The sequence below is a fragment of the Anomaloglossus baeobatrachus genome, chromosome 11 (assembly GCF_048569485.1).
Source record: "Anomaloglossus baeobatrachus isolate aAnoBae1 chromosome 11, aAnoBae1.hap1, whole genome shotgun sequence".
In the NCBI taxonomy this organism is placed as follows: domain Eukaryota; kingdom Metazoa; phylum Chordata; class Amphibia; order Anura; family Aromobatidae; genus Anomaloglossus; species Anomaloglossus baeobatrachus.
Genome location: NC_134363.1, coordinates 169,837,851 through 169,856,097, shown reverse-complemented (window position 1 = coordinate 169,856,097; position 18,247 = coordinate 169,837,851). Strand labels below are relative to the sequence as shown.

Sequence of the window (18,247 nt, the reverse complement as noted above, 5' to 3'; positions counted from 1 at the left end):
AGAGCATGTTTCCTATCAGTCTGCGCACAGCCTTTCCCTGCAGAGCATGTTTCCTATCAGTCTGCGCAGAGCCTTTCCCTGCAGAGCATGTTTCCTATCAGTCTGCGCAGAGCCTTTCCCTGCAGAGCATGTTTCCTATCAGTCTGCGCAGAGCCTTTCCCTGCAGAGCATGTTTCCTATCAGTCTGCGCAGAGCCTTTCCCTGCAGAGCATGTTTCCTATCAGTCTGCGCACAGCCTTTCCCTGCAGAGCATGTTTCCTATCAGCCTCTGTGAGAGCTTTTCCCTGCAGAGCATGTTTCCTATCAGTCTGTGCAGAGCCTTTCCCTGCAGAGCATGTTTCCTATCAGTCTGCGCACAGCCTTTCCCTGCAGAGCATGTTTCCTATCAGCCTCTGTGAGAGCTTTTCCCTGCAGAGCATGTTTCCTATCAGTCTGCGCAGAGCCTTTCCCTGCAGAGCATGTTTCCTATCAGTCTGTGCAGAGCCTTTCCCTGCAGACCATGTTTCCTATCAGTCTGCGCAGAGCCTTTCCCTGCAGAGCATGTTTCCTATCAGTCTGTGCAGAGCCTTTCCCTGCAGAGCATGTTTCCTATCAGTCTGCGCAGAGCCTTTCCCTGCAGAGCATGTTTCCTATCAGCCTCTGTGAGAGCCTTTCCCTGCAGAGCATGTTTCCTATCAGCCTCTGTGAGAGCTTTTCCCTGCAGAGCATGTTTCTTATCAGTCTGTGCAGAGCCTTTCCCTGCTGAACACGCTGCTTTGCTTTCCTGTGCTCGCTCACGCTCTGCTTCTCTCCGTGCACCCTGTGCTAGGCCCCTCCCCCTTCTCATGGGCAAGCCCCGCCTCTTCCTGACAGGTCACATGACTGCCTGTAACCCTTTGTGCCCCGCCTGTGTGGCTGCGGAGGGCGGAAGCGGAAGTGTCTGGTGCAGAGCGGTGAGTCAGAGCTCCGGGCTGTGTGTGTGGTGTGCGGCCGGTGTGTACAGACCTCTGTGTGTACGTGCGTCTTTCATGTATCGCTGGTACTCCCAGTACACGTCAGGATGTAGCAGAGCTGAGCGTGTCACCTGCTCCTAGCTGCGCTGTCACACTGCAGTTACATGGGACTGATATTGTGCTCCACTTTACACTCAGCTCTGCTACATCCATCTGTGTGACGTCATCTGCTCATTAACCCTTTCCATTTCTATTGTTATTTCTTTCCAAGTGTCAGCACTTTGTTTATGCCCTCCCTCTACATCACCATATGGGGCTTATCCTCTGCGGGGCCACTTGTGGTTCTGAATGACGCTGTTTATTTTTCCATATTATGTACTGCCCCTCCCCCCTACAAAGAAAAACACAAAAAACCAACTAAAAAACCACAATACTGCCATCTTTTATTGTTTTTTTGGGGGGGAGTAAGGTGTTTGTCCGTCAAATACAACCAGGCAGTATTATTGTATTATTCTCCAGGCCCCTACGACTCTGGTGATACTGAATGTGTCCATTATTTATTTTAGCAATTTAAAAAAAAAAAATCTGAGCTTTCCCCCACAAATTCAATTATCACTATTTTCCAAAACCTATAACTTTTTTTTTTTTCTTTATATTTTTCCGTCATAAGAACTTGTTTTTTGTGCTCCGAGTTGAGGTTTTTATTGGTGCCACCATTTTTGGGGTAAATACAAGTTTCTCTCTTTTTTTTTTTTTTTTTTTTTTTTTTTGGGAAACATGAAGCAGTGGATAAAAGAGAAATGTTGTGTCTCTATTATAATTTTTATTATTATTATTACTATTTTATTTATATTTTTTGTATTATGTTTTATTATTTTTTCCCTCGTTTTTTTGTATTTTTTGATTTATTTTATTTTTATTATTGTTTTTTTAATCAATAATACATAATAGTAATAAAATAAATAACATAATATAAAATAAAAAATACAGCTAAAAATAATATAAAAATAAAATAATACAAATAATATATAATAATGATAAAATAAAAATAGTAATACAATATAATACAAATAAAAATAATGTAATAAAATACATAAACAAATTAAAATAATAATGTTATTGTTATTATTTTAATTTGTTTTATTATTTATTATTATTACAATTTTTTTGCTTTTTATTTTATTTATTTTTTGTATTATGTTTTATTATTTTTTTCTTCGTTTTTTTGTATTTTTTTATTTAATTTGTATTTTTTATTTTATTTTTTTATTGTTTTTTTAATCAATAATAGTAATAAAATAAATAACAAAAATTAAATACAGCTAAAAATATACAAATAAAATACAAATATATAATAATGATAAAGAAAATAAAAATAGTAATACAATATAATACAAATAAAAATAATGAAATAAAAAAATACATAAACAAATTAAAATAATAATGTTATTTTATTTTGTTTTTTTATTTATTACTATTTTTTTTGTTTATATTTTTGTATTATGTTTATTTTTTTCTTCGTTTTTTTGTATTTTTTTATTGTTTTTTTAATCAATAATAAATAATAGTAATAAAATAAATAACATAAAAATAAAATAAATACAGCTAAAAATAATATACAAATAAAATACAAATATATAATGATAAAGAAAATAAAAATAGTAATACAATATAATACAAATAAAAATAATGAAATAAAAAAATAATACATAAACAAATTAAAATAATAATGTTGTTGTTTTAATTTGTTTTTTTTTTTATTTATTACTATTTTTTTGTTTTTTATTTTTATATTTTTTATTATATTTTTCTTCGTTTTTTGTATTTTTTTTATTTTATTTGTATTTTTTATTTTATTTTTTATTATAGTTGTTTTTTTAATCAATAATAGTAGTAATAAAATAAATAACATAATAAAAATAAAAGAAAAAATACAGCTAAAAATAATATAAAAATAAAATACAAATAATATATAATAATGATTAACAATATAAAAATAGTAATACAATATAATACAAATAAAAATAAAGAAATAAAAAAATACATAAACAAATTAAAATAATAATGTTATTATTTTAATTTGTTTTTTTTTTATTATTTTATTATTATTATTTATTTTCTAATTTTTATTGTGTTATTTTTGTATTTATTTTTACTAATTTAAATGGCCAAATAATTTTATATTTTCAAACACTGGATTGGACCAAACATTTTTTTGGGTTGATTGCCTTCTGTTTTCTCTATTTTGCATGGATTATACTTAGCAATCCGAACCGTTTTTATTTTGTAAATTCTTTGTTACAAAGGAATAAGAATCATAACAAAAACTGATGACAAATAATAAAAAATGAGATCATTGTTACAAGGCAATTATAACAGTAGTGTGTTCATGACCATAGATCAAACGTTCAGGTGTAAATTACCAACGCAGTTATTTTTTAATGTTTTTTATCTTATAATTCACTCTCATTTTTTTTTTATTTTCTGCAGCACCAATTTCAAATTTGCTAACCCCCCCCCCCCCCCCCAAAGAAAATAATTTTCACTTTAAAAACCAATGGGAGGATTTTTTTTAAGCCAAACATTCTGTAATCTGTAGGGGTGAAATCAGCAGAGAAAATCTGCAACAGAAATGAATTTTGCTGGTGTTTTTCAAACTCGCTCGATGGATAATTTTTCCTTCTCAAAATGTCATCTAGTTGCCCACTAATGTATATCTACGCACATGCACCGCTTTTTATGCTCAGTGCCTGTGGCTGCAAATAGCTGCAGACCTCCTCAAAAATTAATGATCCAGAAAATGACTGTCCTCATTATTTTTTTTATTTTAATTATTTGACATCAATTAGAGAGAGTTAAAGTGCTGTGGAATTAATAGCGCTATATAAATGAATAAAATTATTAATTATTATTATTAGTTAACAGGGTTGTCCCAAATCCCACCACAAGGATATCCCACCGGTTCCAGGGAAAAAGCCTCCTGTTTAATTGCAGAGCTCTATTCATAGATTATGGGGCTGTACGAAGGACAATGAATAGAGTGGTTTATTTGCATGCGCAGCCATCCCAACTACCACCATGTGCGCTGCCACTTTCCTTTCTTCCTTTTTCAGCAGGGGTGTCTCGTGACCGCTGCCGTCAATCAGCTGCCACTTTTTGGCTGCAGAGTTGAGGTGCCATCCAAGCCAACAAAGAAAGCTAGTAGAGTGTTTTTTTCCCCACCTTGGATGTCACATGACCGCTGCAGCCAGTCAGTGACCACTGCAGCGATCATGAGACTTACCCTGTAGGTGGATAGAGAGATCAGTGGGGGACATGGGTGCTAATAACGAGGAATGCCAGCAGTCCGGTAGGTTAATGGTGGTGGGGGTTTTGATTTTTGATGCAGACAACCCCTTGAAATTGTAAAACAGTAACAACCCCCATGTATCTAACCATTCCTGTACCACATCTCCACAGATAAGACGCTACCACATGGACCCGGCTGCTTAGAAAAATGACGGATCAGGAGAACAACAACAGCATCTCGACAAACCCGTTTGCCGCTCTCTTCGGGTCGATCGCAGAAGCTCGGCAGTTTGTCGCTGGGCAAAAGGAGCAGCTACGGCAGCAAAATGGCAAGTAAAATTAGGAGAGGGAAGACAGCAGGTTATTTATGGGTAAAAAAAAAACCAAAACGTAGAAACTATGCTGTATCGTCACCCCTGCAATTCCCCGATTCCGCACCCATTTGTCATCTGTAGCCCATACTGGTGACATGATTTGTGATGTCAGCAGCCATCTGCCACTGTGCTATCACTATGGCCAGCACTGATTAGCCAACCCTGTCATGTAACATGCCTTCAGTATGTAACACAGGAGGACCGGACAGAAGTAATAATAATAGTCATTTCTTTGTCGCTCCATTGGGAGACCCAGACAATTGGGTGTATAGCTTCTGCCTCTGGAGGCCACACAAAGTATTACACTTTAAAAAGTGTAACCCCTCCCCTCTGCTATACACCCCCCGTGCATCACGGGCCCCTCAGTTTTTTGCTTTGTGTTGAAGGAGGCACACATTCACGCAAGCTCCACGTTTTAGTCAGCAGCAGCTGCTGACTTTATCGGATGGAAGAAAAGAGGGCCCCTATGGGGCCCCCGGCATGCTCCCTTCTCACCCCACTCAGGTCGGCGGTGTTGTTAAGGTTGAGGTACCCATTGCGGGTACACAGGCTGAAGCCACATGCCGCTTTCATTCCCCATCCCTTAGGGGCTCTGGGGAAGTGGGATCCTATCCGGTCATCCAGACACTGGGACCGGGCTCCCTCCGCAGCCCCTGGGGGAATCTGCCGGACAGGAGACTGAGTATCGTCAGGGACATGGCCCTGCATCCACAGGTACTCTGTGTCCCCTTTGGGACGGCGCATAAAGCACCTTGGGCCCAGACGCTGCAGCGACTGCGGCGTGGGTATGGGTCCGGGACTACCGCGCCGACCGTGCACTGCCGGCCGGCCGCGGTTTTAACTTTAGTCCCCGGCTTTTGCGGCCTAGTATAGTATTCTCCCGCCCCCAGGCCTGCCAGTCAGGGAAAAGGGCGGGACGGTCGGTATGACGCCGACAGTGAGGGCTGGAGCACACTTAGCTGTCCTCCGCCCCCCTCACTAATCACGCTGGGGCACCAGATTCCCGCACTTTTGTGGCTACGCCCACGCCTCCCTCCTCCTCTGAGAACGCCGTCAGCCATTTTTTCAGCACATTCTGCGGTGGAGAACTTCTGGCTGCAGCTAAGGGAGACCCGAGGCAGGGAATCTGGTGGCCACACAGAGCGGTCGGTAAGCCACACCGGTCTGCCGGTGCTGGACCCCCCAGAGTGCCGAACTGTATATATATATATTTTTTGTGAATACATTGGCTGGTTCGGCTGTACTGTTAACTTGGGGCTATATATCCCTCAGTGATCACGGTGATCCCTTACTTATCTCTTGGAGGACAACAGCATGTCGTCCGCAAAGAGCAAGGGTACCAAGGCACAGGCTTATTTTGCAACCTGTACCTCTTGTGCGGCTATGCTACCTGCAGGTTCCACCTACCCTCATTGTGTGCAATGCTCGGCCCCTGTGACACTCACTCAGCCGGAGCCTCAGGCACTGGTGGGACCCCCGGCTCAGGTAGAGACACCGGTTCCCACTGTCCAGGTGACAGGGACAGAGTTTGCAGTTTTGGCTGACAAACTTTCTAAGTCGCTTTCACAGTCCATGGCTCAGTCTATGGACAAATGGTCTGCTAAGATACTAGAAGCCTTGCAGTCCAGACCTACAACACAGATGCAGGGCACTGTGCGTTCATCGTCCCCAGGTCCCCCTCAGTTGGCGCAGCAATCTGCTCCTGAGGTGACACATAGGTCCCACGGTGAGGACTCCGACTCGGACCGCAGTCCCAGACCGGCTAAGCGGCCTCGCTGGGGACCTTCCTCCACTTCATCACGCTGCTCAGGGTCTCAGCATGAGGACTCTCTGGAGGATGAAGCGGAAGGCGCAGCTCAGGGCTCAGACCCTGACGGTGCTCTCAATCTGGATACACCTGAAGGGGACGCCATAGTAAATGACCTTATAGCGTCCATCAACAAGGTGCTAGATCTTTCTCCCCCAACTCCAACTGTAGAGGAGTCGGCTTCGCAGCAGGAGAAACACCAGTTTCTCAACAACGTACACGGAGTGCCTTTGTCGATCACTCTAATTTCAGGGATGCTGTCCAGAAGCACAGAGCATACCCGGACAAGCGCTTTACTAAGCGCCTTAATGACACACGTTATCCCTTCCCCCCTGACGTAGTGAAGGGTTGGGCTCAGTGTCCAAAAGTGGATCCTCCAGTCTCTAGGCTGGCGGCCAGATCTGTAGTTTCAGTGGCAGATGGCTCATCGCTCAAGGATGCCACTGACAGGCAAATAGAGCTCATGATGAAATCCATCTATGAAGCCATAGGAGCATCTTTTGCTCCGGCATTCGCGGCAGTGTGGGCGCTCCAAGCTATCTCAGCTTGTCTGTCTGAGATTAATGCGGTCACACGTACCTCTGCTCCGCAGGTTGTGTCTTTGACTTCTCAGGCGTCGGCTTTTTCGTCCTACGCCATGAACGCCGTCCTGGACTCGGCGAGCCGTACAGCGGTAGCATCCGCCAATTCGGTGGCAGTCCGCAGAGCCATGTGGCTATGTGAATGGAAGGCAGACTCTGCTTCCAAGAAGTTCTTAACCGGTTTGCCATTTTCTGGCGACCGTTTGTTTGGCGAGCAATTGGACGAAATTATTAAACAATCCAAGGGAAAGGACTCGTCCTTACCCCAGTCTAAACAAAACAAACCTCAACAGCGAAAGTTTCAACCGAGGTTTCAGTCCTTTCGGCCCTCGGCCAAGTCACATTCCTCCACGTCAAACAGGTCGGAGAAGGGCCAGAGGAACCCTTCTGCATGGCGGTCTAAGTCACGGCCTAAAAAGACCGCCGGAGGTACCGCCACCAAGGCGGCCTCTTCATGACTCTCGGCCTCCCCAAACCGCATCCTCGGTCGGTGGCAGGCTCTCCCGCTTTTGCGACGCCTGGTGGCCACATGTCCAAGACCGATGGGTGAGAGACATTCTGTCTCACGGTTACAGGATAGAGTTCAGCTCTCGTCCTCCGACTCGTTTCTTCACAACATCTCCGCCCCCCGAGCGAGCCGATGCACTTTTTCAGGCGGTGAATGCTCTGAAGGCAGAAGGAGTGGTGATTCCCGTTCCCCCTCAGGAACATGGTCACGGCTTCTACTCCAACTTGTTCGTGGTGCCAAAAAAGGACGGATCTTTCCGTCCCGTTCTAGACCTCAAACTGCTCAACAAGCATGTCAGCACCAGAAGGTTTCGGATGGAATCTCTCCGCTCGGTCATCGCCTCAATGTCACAAGGAGACTTCCTAGCATCAATAGACATCAAGGATGCTTATCTCCATGTGCCGATCGCACCCGAACATCAACGCTTCTTGCGTTTCGCCATTGGGGACGAACACCTTCAGTTCGTGGCACTGCCTTTCGGCCTGGCGACAGCCCCACGGGTCTTCACCAAGATCATGGCAACAGTGGTGGCGGTCCTACACTCTCAGGGCCACTCGGTGATCCCTTACTTAGACGATCTCCTAGTCAAAGCACCCTCCTGGGTGGCTTGCCAGCACAGCCTGACCATTGCTCTGGAGACTCTCCAGAGGTTCGGGTGGATCATCAATTTCCCAAAGTCAAAATTGACACCGACCCAATCCCTGACTTACCTCGGGATGGAGTTTCATACTCTGTCAGCGATAGTGAAGCTTCCGCTGGACAAACAGCGTTCACTACAGACAGGGGTCCAATCTCTTCTTCGGGGTCAGTCACACTCCTTGAGACGCCTTATGCACTTCCTAGGGAAGATGGTGGCAGCAATGGAAGCAGTTCCCTTTGCGCAGTTTCATCTGCGTCCACTTCAGTGGGACATTCTCCGCAAATGGGACAAGAGGTCAACGTCCCTAGACAGGAACGTTTCCCTGTCAAGAGCAGCCAAAACCTCCCTTCAGTGGTGGCTTCTTCCCACTTCTTTGTCGAAGGGAAAATCCTTCCTGCCCCCATCCTGGGCTGTGGTCACGACGGACGTGAGCCTGTCAGGGTGGGGAGCGGTCTTCCTCCACCACAGGGCTCAGGGAACCTGGACTCCGACAGAGTCCTCCCTGCAGATCAATGTTCTGGAGATAAGAGCAGTGTATCTAGCCCTAAAGGCGTTCCAGCGGTGGCTGGAGGGCAGACAGATCCGAATACAATCAGACAACGCCACGGCGGTCGCATACATCAACCACCAGGGCGGCACACGCAGTCGTCAAGCCTTCCTAGAAGTTCGGCGGATTCTGCTGTGGGCGGAAGCCACAGCCTCCACCATCTCCGCAGTTCACATCCCGGGCGTAGAAAACTGGGAAGCAGACTTTCTCAGTCGCCAGGGCATGGACGCAGGGGAATGGTCTCTTCACCCGGACGTGTTTCAAGAGATCTGTTGCCGCTGGGGAACGCCGGACGTCGATCTAATGGCGTCTCGGCACAACAACAAAGTCCCGGCTTTCATGTCACGGTCTCAGGATCACAGGGCGCTGGCGGCAGATGCGTTAGTTCAGGACTGGTCGCAGTTTCGACTACCTTATGTATTTCCCCCTCTGGCACTACTGCCCAGAGTGTTACGCAAGATCAGGTCCGACTGCAGCCGCGCCATCCTCGTCGCTCCAGACTGGTCGAGGAGATCGTGGTACCCGGATCTGTGGCACCTCACGGTGGGTCAACCGTGGGCACTCCCAGACCGACCAGACTTGTTATCTCAAGGGCCATTTTTCCATCTGAATTCTGCGGCCCTCAACCTGACTGTGTGGCCATTGAGTCTTGGCTCCTAGCGTCATCAGGGTTATCTCAAGATGTCATTGCCACCATGAGACAGGCCAGGAAACCAACGTCCGCCAAGATCTACCACAGGACTTGGAAGATCTTCTTAGCCTGGTGCTCTGATCGGGGTTTTGCTCCCTGGCCGTTTGCATTGCCCACTTTTCTTCCCTTTCTTCAATCAGGATTGGACAAGGGTTTGTCTCTCGGCTCTCTCAAGGGACAAGTGTCGGCGCTTTCCGTGTTTTTTCAAAAGCGTCTAGCCAGACTCTCGCAGGTCCGCACGTTCCTGCAGGGAGTTTGCCACATAGTCCCACCTTACAAGCGTCCGCTAGAACCCTGGGATCTTAACAAGGTGCTGACGGCTCTCCAGAAGCCACCTTTCGAGCCGATGCGGGAGATCTCTCTATCTCGCCTTTCACAGAAGGTGGCCTTCCTAGTGGCAGTCACTTCACTTAGGAGAGTGTCTGAGCTAGCAGCGCTGTCATGCAAAGCCCCCTTCCTGGTGTTTCACCAGGATAAGGTGGTCCTGCATCCGGTCCCGGAATTTCTCCCCAAGGTGGTATCCCCTTTTCATCTCAACAACCTTGGCTAGGTGGATCAAGGAACCGATTCTTGAAGCCTACCGTTCATCGGGGCTTCAGATTCCTTCAGGGCTAAAAGCCCATTCTACCAGGGCCGTAGGCACGTCCTGGGCTTTGCGGCACCAGGCTACGGCTCAGCAGGTGTGTCAGGCGGCTACCTGGTCGAGTCTGCACACCTTCACAAAACACTATCAGGTGCATGCCTATGCTTCGGCAGAGGCTAGCCTAGGTAGGCGAGTCCTTCAGGCGGCAATTGCCCACCTGTAAGAGGGGGCCGGTTTCCGGCTCTTTTTATCGAGGTATTCTGTTACCCACCCAGGGATTGCTTTTGGACATCCCAATTGTCTGGGTCTCCCAATGGAGCGACAAAGAAGAAGGGAATTTTGTTTACTTACCGTAAATTCCTTTTCTTCTAGCTCCTATTGGGAGACCCAGCACCCGCCCCTGTTCCCTTCGGGTTTGTTGTTCATGTTCAATTGTTCTTGGTTCATGGTTTTCAGTTCTCCGAACATCCTTCGGATTGAATTTACCTTAGACCAATTTATAAGTTTCCTCCTTCCTGCTTTGGCACCAAAACTGAGGGGCCCGTGATGCACGGGAGGGTGTATAGCAGAGGTGAGGGGTTACACTTTTTAAAGTGTAATTACTTTGTGTGGCCTCCAGAGGCAGAAGCTATACACCCAATTGTCTGGGTCTCCCAATAGGAGCTAGAAGAAAAGGAATTTACGGTAAGTAAACAAAATTCCCTTCTTTATATAGCGCTATTAATTCCACAGCGCTTTACATACATTGGCAACACTGTCCCCATTGGGGCTCACAATCTAGAGTCCCTATCTGTATGTTTTTGGAGTGTGGGAGGAAACCGGAGAACCCAGAGGAAACACGGGGAGAACATACAAACTCTTTGCAGATGTTGTCCTTAGCTAACCACTGAGCCACCGCAAGACTGCAGTGCTAACCACTGAGCCACCACAAGACTGCAGTGCTAACCACTGAGCCACCGCAAGACTGCAGTGCTAACCACTGAGCCACCGTGCTGTACTGACAATAACGGTGGAGAAACTGCGGTGTAAGGCTTATTTTTTGGTTAAAATGTTGCACAAGGTTCCACTCTGCAATCTTCATTTTTCACCCCTCCTGTTCCTTTTCTCAGACTTTTCTCACATAGATGTGCCCCTGCCATCCTGTGTGTCCAGTATGCTGCTGTAGCACAGCTTCATTCCTGTAGCGATTTCCCCTTCTACAGCTCGTGAAGGATTATGCGCTTTCCTCCCTATCTACAGACTGACCGAGCTGCCCTCCCTGAGACTGTAGATGCTTTCCCCCCTCTCTGCTTCCTGATCTGCTGTGTATATCCCCCGATCAGCTGCTGGCCCAAACACTGAGACAAGACAGGGTGCGAGATCAGAGGGAGCAGTCGGAGGCAGGCGCTCGGGTGGATTTGTCACAGATTTTGCAGTTTATGTGAATTACTTCTTGTGCTGCAGCAAAATGAACATTATTTAGCAAGCAAGCGAACAATAACAAAAAAAAAAAATCTGTGCAAAGAATTTTATTTGTAAAGTAACTAACCAGTTCCGTCTCTGACCCGTGTAGATTATGCCGGGGAGAGTCAGGACGACTCGGACAACAGCGTCTCGGAAAGCCTGGATGACTGCGACGACTCCGTGGCCGAAATAAGTCGCTCGTTCCGTTCCCAGCAGGAGATCTGTGAGCAGCTGAACATCAACCACATGATTCAGAGGATCTTCCTCATCACATTGGATAACAGTGAGTATCGGCAGTCCTTTACTGCATTAATCAGTCCTGAAATGGAATCTGTCAGCAGATTTTTTTGCTCCTCATCTGAGAGCACCAGAATATAGAGACAGAGACCCTGATTCCAGCGATGTGTCACTTGCTGAGCTGTTTGCTGTCATTTTGATAATATCACTGTTTTCTCTGCTGCAGATCTAGCAGTTATACAGAGCTCATGAATATGCTGGACTACCTGCAACACGCCAAGTAGTCCCGTAATGATAATCTCCTGTTGATTAATCAGTGGTTTTATCAGAACTACGCTAAGCAGCCCGGTAAGTGACACATCGCTGGAATCAGGATCTCTGCCCCTACGTTATGCTGTTCTCAGATTAGGTGACAAAAACCTGATGACAGATTCCCTTTAAAGGATGCAGGCATTTTTGCACTTTCATGTTTCCCTCGAATGCTTCCAAGAGCCGCAGCGTTTTATTATTCCGCCAGCATAGCCGTACATGGTCTTGGTTTTTTTATTTGCCAAGTCTTAGTTTTGATTTCCATAATTTACTTTACCATATAATATAGTCATTTTGCCATTATTTGTGGGGTTTTTATCATGATATTCATTGTGTCATAAAAATGGCAACGTAATTCTCCAGTTCAGTGGGATTATGGTGACACCAAACTTGCACAATTTTTCTTTTTTTTATAAATAATTTTAGTGTCTAAAAAAAATATTCTGAACTTAATTAAAAAAAAATTGGTTTATATATAATTATTATATATTATATTATTTATTATATAATTTTGTTATATATATAATTTTATATATATAGATAGATAGATATATATAGACATGTATGTATGTGTGTGTGTGTGTGTGTGTGTGTGTGTGTGTATATATATATATATATATATATATATATATATGTTACCTGTAGTCCTGATTGTAAGTTTTATTCCATTTTTTTTTGTTTTTGCAATAACACAGGTGACCCCAGTCTGAAGAGCGGGAATGGTATCCCTCAGCGCTGTGTGTATCTGGAGGAGCTCGGGTCAGAACTCGATGGGCAGGACTGGCTGGATATGGATAATGTAGAACAGGTAGATTACATCACAATATATGCCACACTATATGTCAAGTATATCTGTAAAATAATCTGTTTGTGCAGGTAAAGGGGTAATAATGTTTTGATTGGTGGGGGCCTGACCATTGGGACCCCACCAATCAGTAGAGGTCACAGGTCCCAATTAAAAGTCACATGCTCAAGCGCCGCTCCATTCATTCCTTATGAGGCTGCTGAGTGCTGCTTTTTCTGCCCCATAGAGAATGAATGCAGTGATGGTTGGGCATGTGCACTGATGCTCCATTTTTTTTTTTTTACTGGGGATAATAATTTCCGTTTTTTCTTATTGGTGCTTTCTTATTCTGATTTCAGGCTTTGTTCACGCGGCTTCTTCTCCCTGAACCCGGGAAATACATGATTTGTATGACGTCCTCGGGAGCCCCCAATTTGTCTGCAGAGCGAGACGCAGGGGAAAAGCAGATCGTCCCATTCCTATTCTCTTGTTTCCAGCGAGCCAAGAAGGAGGTAAGAGCCCATTTATGCCATGACCTGTTCACACTGGGTCTAAGAGGAACGCTATTGTCCTTGCGGAGACTGACACACCGATCCAGTATCCTAGTGGTGAGGAGACTTTAGGCCACAATGCTCCTCTGCGAAATATGCAAATTGTCACTTCAAATTGGCATTCTGATCTGGCGTAAATCCTAAGGGGTACTTTGCACGTTGCGACATCGCTAGCGATGCCGAGCGCGATAGTCCCCGCCCCTGTCGCACATGCGATATCTTGTGATAGCTGCCATAGCGAACATTATCGCTACGACAGCTTCATCACACACACTCACCTGCCCTGCGACGAAGGCGGCGGGTCGTGCGGCGTCACAGCGATGTCACACGGCAGGCGGCCTATAGAAGCGGAGATGAGCGGGACGTAAACATCCCGCCCACCTTAGCCGGCGGTCGCAGGTAAGGAGATGTTCCTCGCTCCTGCGGCTTCATACACAGCGATGTGTGCTGCCGCAGGAACAAGGAACAACATCGTACCTCCTATTGGTGCGACATTATGAAAATGACCGATGCTACACAGATCACCGATTTACAACGCTTTTGCGATCGTTTATCGGCGCATCTAGGCTTTACACGTTGCGACGTCGTTACTGCCGCCAGATGTGCGTCATTTCGATTTGACCCCGACGATATCGCAATAGCGATGTCGCAACGTGCAAAGTACCCCTAAGTCATATGAAAAGGCTCGTTAAAGGGTCACTTTTGACTTTTAGGATTGCTACCTCTAATAGGTGGCGCTGGAGTTCATCCTCTTCCTCACTGTAAAGACATTTTGCACTGTTTACATTGTGCACGTCACGTTTTTTGTCACCTGTTATGCTTTGATGCAATTGTCTTCACAGGTCACTAAAGTGCCGGAGAATCTGCTGCCGTACGCAGTGCGATGTAAAGCGCTAACAGTCTCCAATGCACGCACGGTGCTGCTGACCCCGGAGATTTACCAGGGGCAGGATGTTCCCGCGCAGGTGGTGGACCTCATGCTGGAAGGACTGCGGGGAGCAAGTAAGTGTTAGGCCATGTTCACACTTTTGTTGTTTTGATTCCGTCAGGTCTGTCGTTGCGATGTAACGATGGATCCAGCGTTTTTTAGATGTCAACTGATGCAACGGATGTGTTATTTCACAGGATTCTGTTCACTGTTCAATTGTGCGTCCATTTATTGACGGATCCGGCGTGATTCGTTTGTGTTTGGGACAGCCCAGTGGGGGTGCCAAACATGCTGGGCATGCTCAGTAGAGCATGACGGAGTCCAGCACTGGATTCCGTCGTGTGACGGATTACGGCGGAATCCAGCACCATAGACATACATTATAGCTTTTGACGGATGGCGACGGACACCTGCAGAGTCCGTTTTTTCTTTATCGTTCCTTTGGGAGACCCAGACCATGGGTGTTTAGCTTCTGGCTCCGGAGGACACACAAAGTACTACACTTAAAAGTGTAGCTCCTCCCTCTGAGCATATACACCCCCTGGTGAGCCAGTCCCAGCCAGTTTATCGCTTTGTGTTCGGGAGGCATACATCCACACATGCATTCTCATCTGATTTGTTTGATTTTTGGAAAGAGTTTGAAGAAAAGCGAGTCCACGTCTGGACTCCCGGCATGTCCCTTCTCACCCCACTGTGTCGGCGGTGTTGTGAGGTTGATTTCCAAGGCTGGAGCCTTACATGCCACGCTCCTTCACCATCCCTCCTGGGCTCTGGCTTGAAGTGGGAGCGAGCACGGTCTCCATGCCTGGCAGGAGACCGGTCTCCATCCACAGCCCCTTTAGGATTCTGTTGGACCGGAGCACTCATCCCCAGGGACCTGGCCCTGCATCTCAGCAGCTAAGTACCTGAGACGTTTATGTGTTGGGGGTCCCGGTTCTTTATTGTATGGGGAGAGTATGCTGAATGTGTTTATTTTGACATTTCCTGTGGGTTCTCTAGCTTTTGCCCGAGAACCGCGCCGATGGTGCCTGCGCGTCGGCCTCGCCGCTTAAATTTAGGCCCCGGCTTCGCCGGAGGCCTAGTTTTGTTTTCCTGCCCTCGCATGTCACTCATGCAGAGGGACAGGCACGGCTCCTCCCGGCGGCCGTTCTGCACAGGGGAGGGACACTACCCACTGCTGGGGCGTCCCTCCTCCCCTGCAGGTCTCTATAGCCCTCCAGTTCCCGCTCTCCTATAGGCCCTAGTCCCGCCCCCTCTCTTCGCTCCGGCGGCCATTTCTCAGGCAGAGTTCACTCTGCGCTGGGACATCCTGCACTCTGCATCTCTGCTGAGGTGCTGTGCATTGGGGGACCAGGCTTCGGGATCTGGAGGGCACACAACACCGCGCCCAGCGGTCTGGTAAGCCACAGCCGGTCTCCGGTTGTGGACCTCTGTATATTCTCCCTGGGGTTCATTCTCTGCAAAGCCCCCACTCCAGCAGCATGTCTCACACAAGGAGCAAGGCTCCAAAGCTTGATTCTGCATGCACTGCATGTAAGCTCCTGCTGCCTGAGCCGAGCACTTATCCACATTGTGATGTTTGCTCTAACTTGGCGGTGCCACAGCCTGGAGTCTCACCCCCAGTGGTCTCTCAGGCTGCTGCTGCTGCACCTGTGGCTGAACCCCCGGCCTGGGTAGAGTCCTTTTCTAGGTCCATATCCCAGTCATTTGCTGAGTCCATGGGACTTTTGTCCAGGACTTTGATGAATATGCATCAGCCCTCCTCACAGGGTGCCTCTAATACTCTTGCCAGAGGATCCCTATCCTCTGACCTCCGTCCATCGGAGCTCACCGAGGATTCATCATCAGGTCCCAGACCCCGTCCTTCTAAGAGAAGGCGCAGGGTTTCCTCCCCCTCCTCATCCCGCGGCTCTGTCTCAAGAGCTGACTCGCAAGATGAGGAGGATGCCCTCACGGGTGGCTCGGAGGCTATGTACCCCATCGATTTCTCTGAGGGTGACTCAGATCTTAGTGACTTGATTGCTTCTATTAATTCTGTGCTGGATCTCAATCCGCCAGTATCAGAGGAGTAGCCCTCTCTGGCAGAAAAACATCAGTTTACCTCGCCTAAGAGAGTGAAGAGTGTGTTCTTTAACCACTCCAGTTTTCAGACCGCTGTGACCAAGCCCAGAGCCTGCCCTGACAAACGCTTTCCAAAGCGTGGTTCTGATGACCGCTTTCCCTTTCCACCTGAGGTGGTCAAGAAGTGGTCTCACTCCCCAAAGGTAGACCCTCCGGTGTCTAGGCTCTCAGCCCGGACCGTTGTGTCGGTGGCTGACGGCACCTCTCTTAAGGATTCCACTGATCATCAGATTGACCTTCTGGCCAAATCTGTGTACGAAGCTGCGGGGGCCGCGTTTTCCACGACTTTTGCAACAGTGTGGGCTCTCAAAGCCATCTCTGCTTCTCTGGAGGAGATGCATTCCCTCACCAAGGAATCTATGCCTGAGATGGTTACCTTAACTTCTCAGGCTTCAGCTTTTTCATCTTATGCCATGTCTGCCATGCTGGAGGCTGCTCACCGCACTGCGGTGGCTTCAGCTAATTCTCTTGTTATCCGCAGGATCTTGTGGCTTCGAGAGTGGAAGGCAGATGCTTCTTCCAAGAAGTTTCTTGCTGGGCTCCCTTTTGCTGGTTCCCGGCTGTTCGGTGAACAGCTGGATGAAATTATTAAGGAAGCTACTGGCGGGAAGAGTACTTCCATGCCACAAACCAAGACCAGGAAACCTGTCCAGGGTAGGAATCAATCAAGGTTTCGTTCCTTTCGTTCCTCCAACTGGTCGTCCTCTAAGCCTTCCGCCTCGTCCGCTAACTCAGCTAAGGATCAGAAATCCAACTGGCGCCCAAAAGCGCGTCCGCAGAAGACCGCAGGAGGTCCTGCCACTAAGGCAGCCTCCTCATGACTCTCTGCCCGCTCCAGCAACGTCCTTAGTCGGTGGCAGGCTCTGCCACTTTGGCGACGCTTGGTTAAAGCAAGTCTCCGATCAGTGGGTGAGAGACATCATATCTCACGGCTACAGGATAGAATTCTCTTCCAGCCCGCCAAACAGATTTTTTCTCTCAACTCCCCCCTGCTCCAAGGCCACCGCCTTCTCGCAGGCCGTGGCGTCCTTGCAGGCAAACGGGGTAATTGTACCAGTTCCCGCTCGGGAACGGTTCAGAGGTTTTTACTCAAACCTCTTCCTAGTTCCAAAAAAGGACTGTACCTTCCGGCCCATCCTGGATCTCAAGCTTCTCAACAAGCATGTCCGGGTGCGGCATTTTCGCATGGAGTCTCTGCGATCAGTCATTGCCTCTATGACCCAAGGGGATTTCCTGGCGTCCATCGACATCAGATATGCCTATCTACATGTGCCAATCGCAGTTTCACACCAGCGTTGGTTACGTTTTGCAATAGGAGAGGATCATTTCCAATTCGTGGCTCTCCCCTTCGGGTTAGCCACGGCCCCTCGTGTATTCACCAAAGTCATGGCGGCAGTGATTGCGGTCCTGCACCTCCAGGGGTTGGCAGTGCTTCCTTAAATGGTCGACCTTCTGGTCAAGGCTCCATCCAGCGCAGACTGTCAGCGGAGTGTCTCGCTCACTCTCGCCACTTTAGCCCAATTCGGGTGGCTTGTCAATCTTCCCAAATACACTCTGATTCCTACCCAGAGTCTCACGTACCTAGGGATGCAGTTCGAGACTTTGCCGGCACTTGTGAAGTTTCCCTTAATCAAACAGCAGTCTCTCCAGCTAGCGGTGCGCTCTCTCCTGAGGCCCCGCCGTTATACCCTCAGGCGCCTGATGCAGGTGCTGGGTCAAATGGTGGCGTCCATGGAGGCTGTTCCCTTTGCCCAGTTCCATCTGCGTCCCCTGCAGCTGGACATTCTCCGCTGTTGGGACAAGCGGCCTTCCTCCTTACACAGGTTAGTGGCTCTGTCGCCACGGACCAGGAGCTCTCTTCAGTGGTGGCTTCGGCCCCTCTCCCTGTCCCAAGGGCGCTCCTTCCTGACCCCTTCCTGGGTG

General features: G+C 47.5%; 1 protein-coding gene across 3 annotated transcripts in view; it reads left to right on the top strand.

Moving 5' to 3' along the window:
- Positions 1-842: 842 nt before the first annotated feature.
- Positions 843-18,247, top strand: part of UBE4A (ubiquitination factor E4A) — a 103,974-nt gene continuing 86,569 nt past the window's right edge. Inside the window, exons 1-6 of one of the 3 annotated variants that reach the window (XM_075328754.1) lie at positions 843-932; positions 4,392-4,549; positions 11,504-11,677; positions 12,636-12,748; positions 13,084-13,236; positions 14,118-14,277. In XM_075328754.1, the coding sequence (XP_075184869.1) occupies positions 4,429-4,549; positions 11,504-11,677; positions 12,636-12,748; positions 13,084-13,236; positions 14,118-14,277 (721 nt within the window). In that variant the 5' untranslated portion in view covers positions 843-932; positions 4,392-4,428. Of the gene's footprint in view, positions 993-4,391; positions 4,550-11,503; positions 11,678-12,635; positions 12,749-13,083; positions 13,237-14,117; positions 14,278-18,247 lie in introns of all 3 variants that reach the window. The other 2 variants (XM_075328755.1, XM_075328756.1) reach the window with 2 other exon arrangements.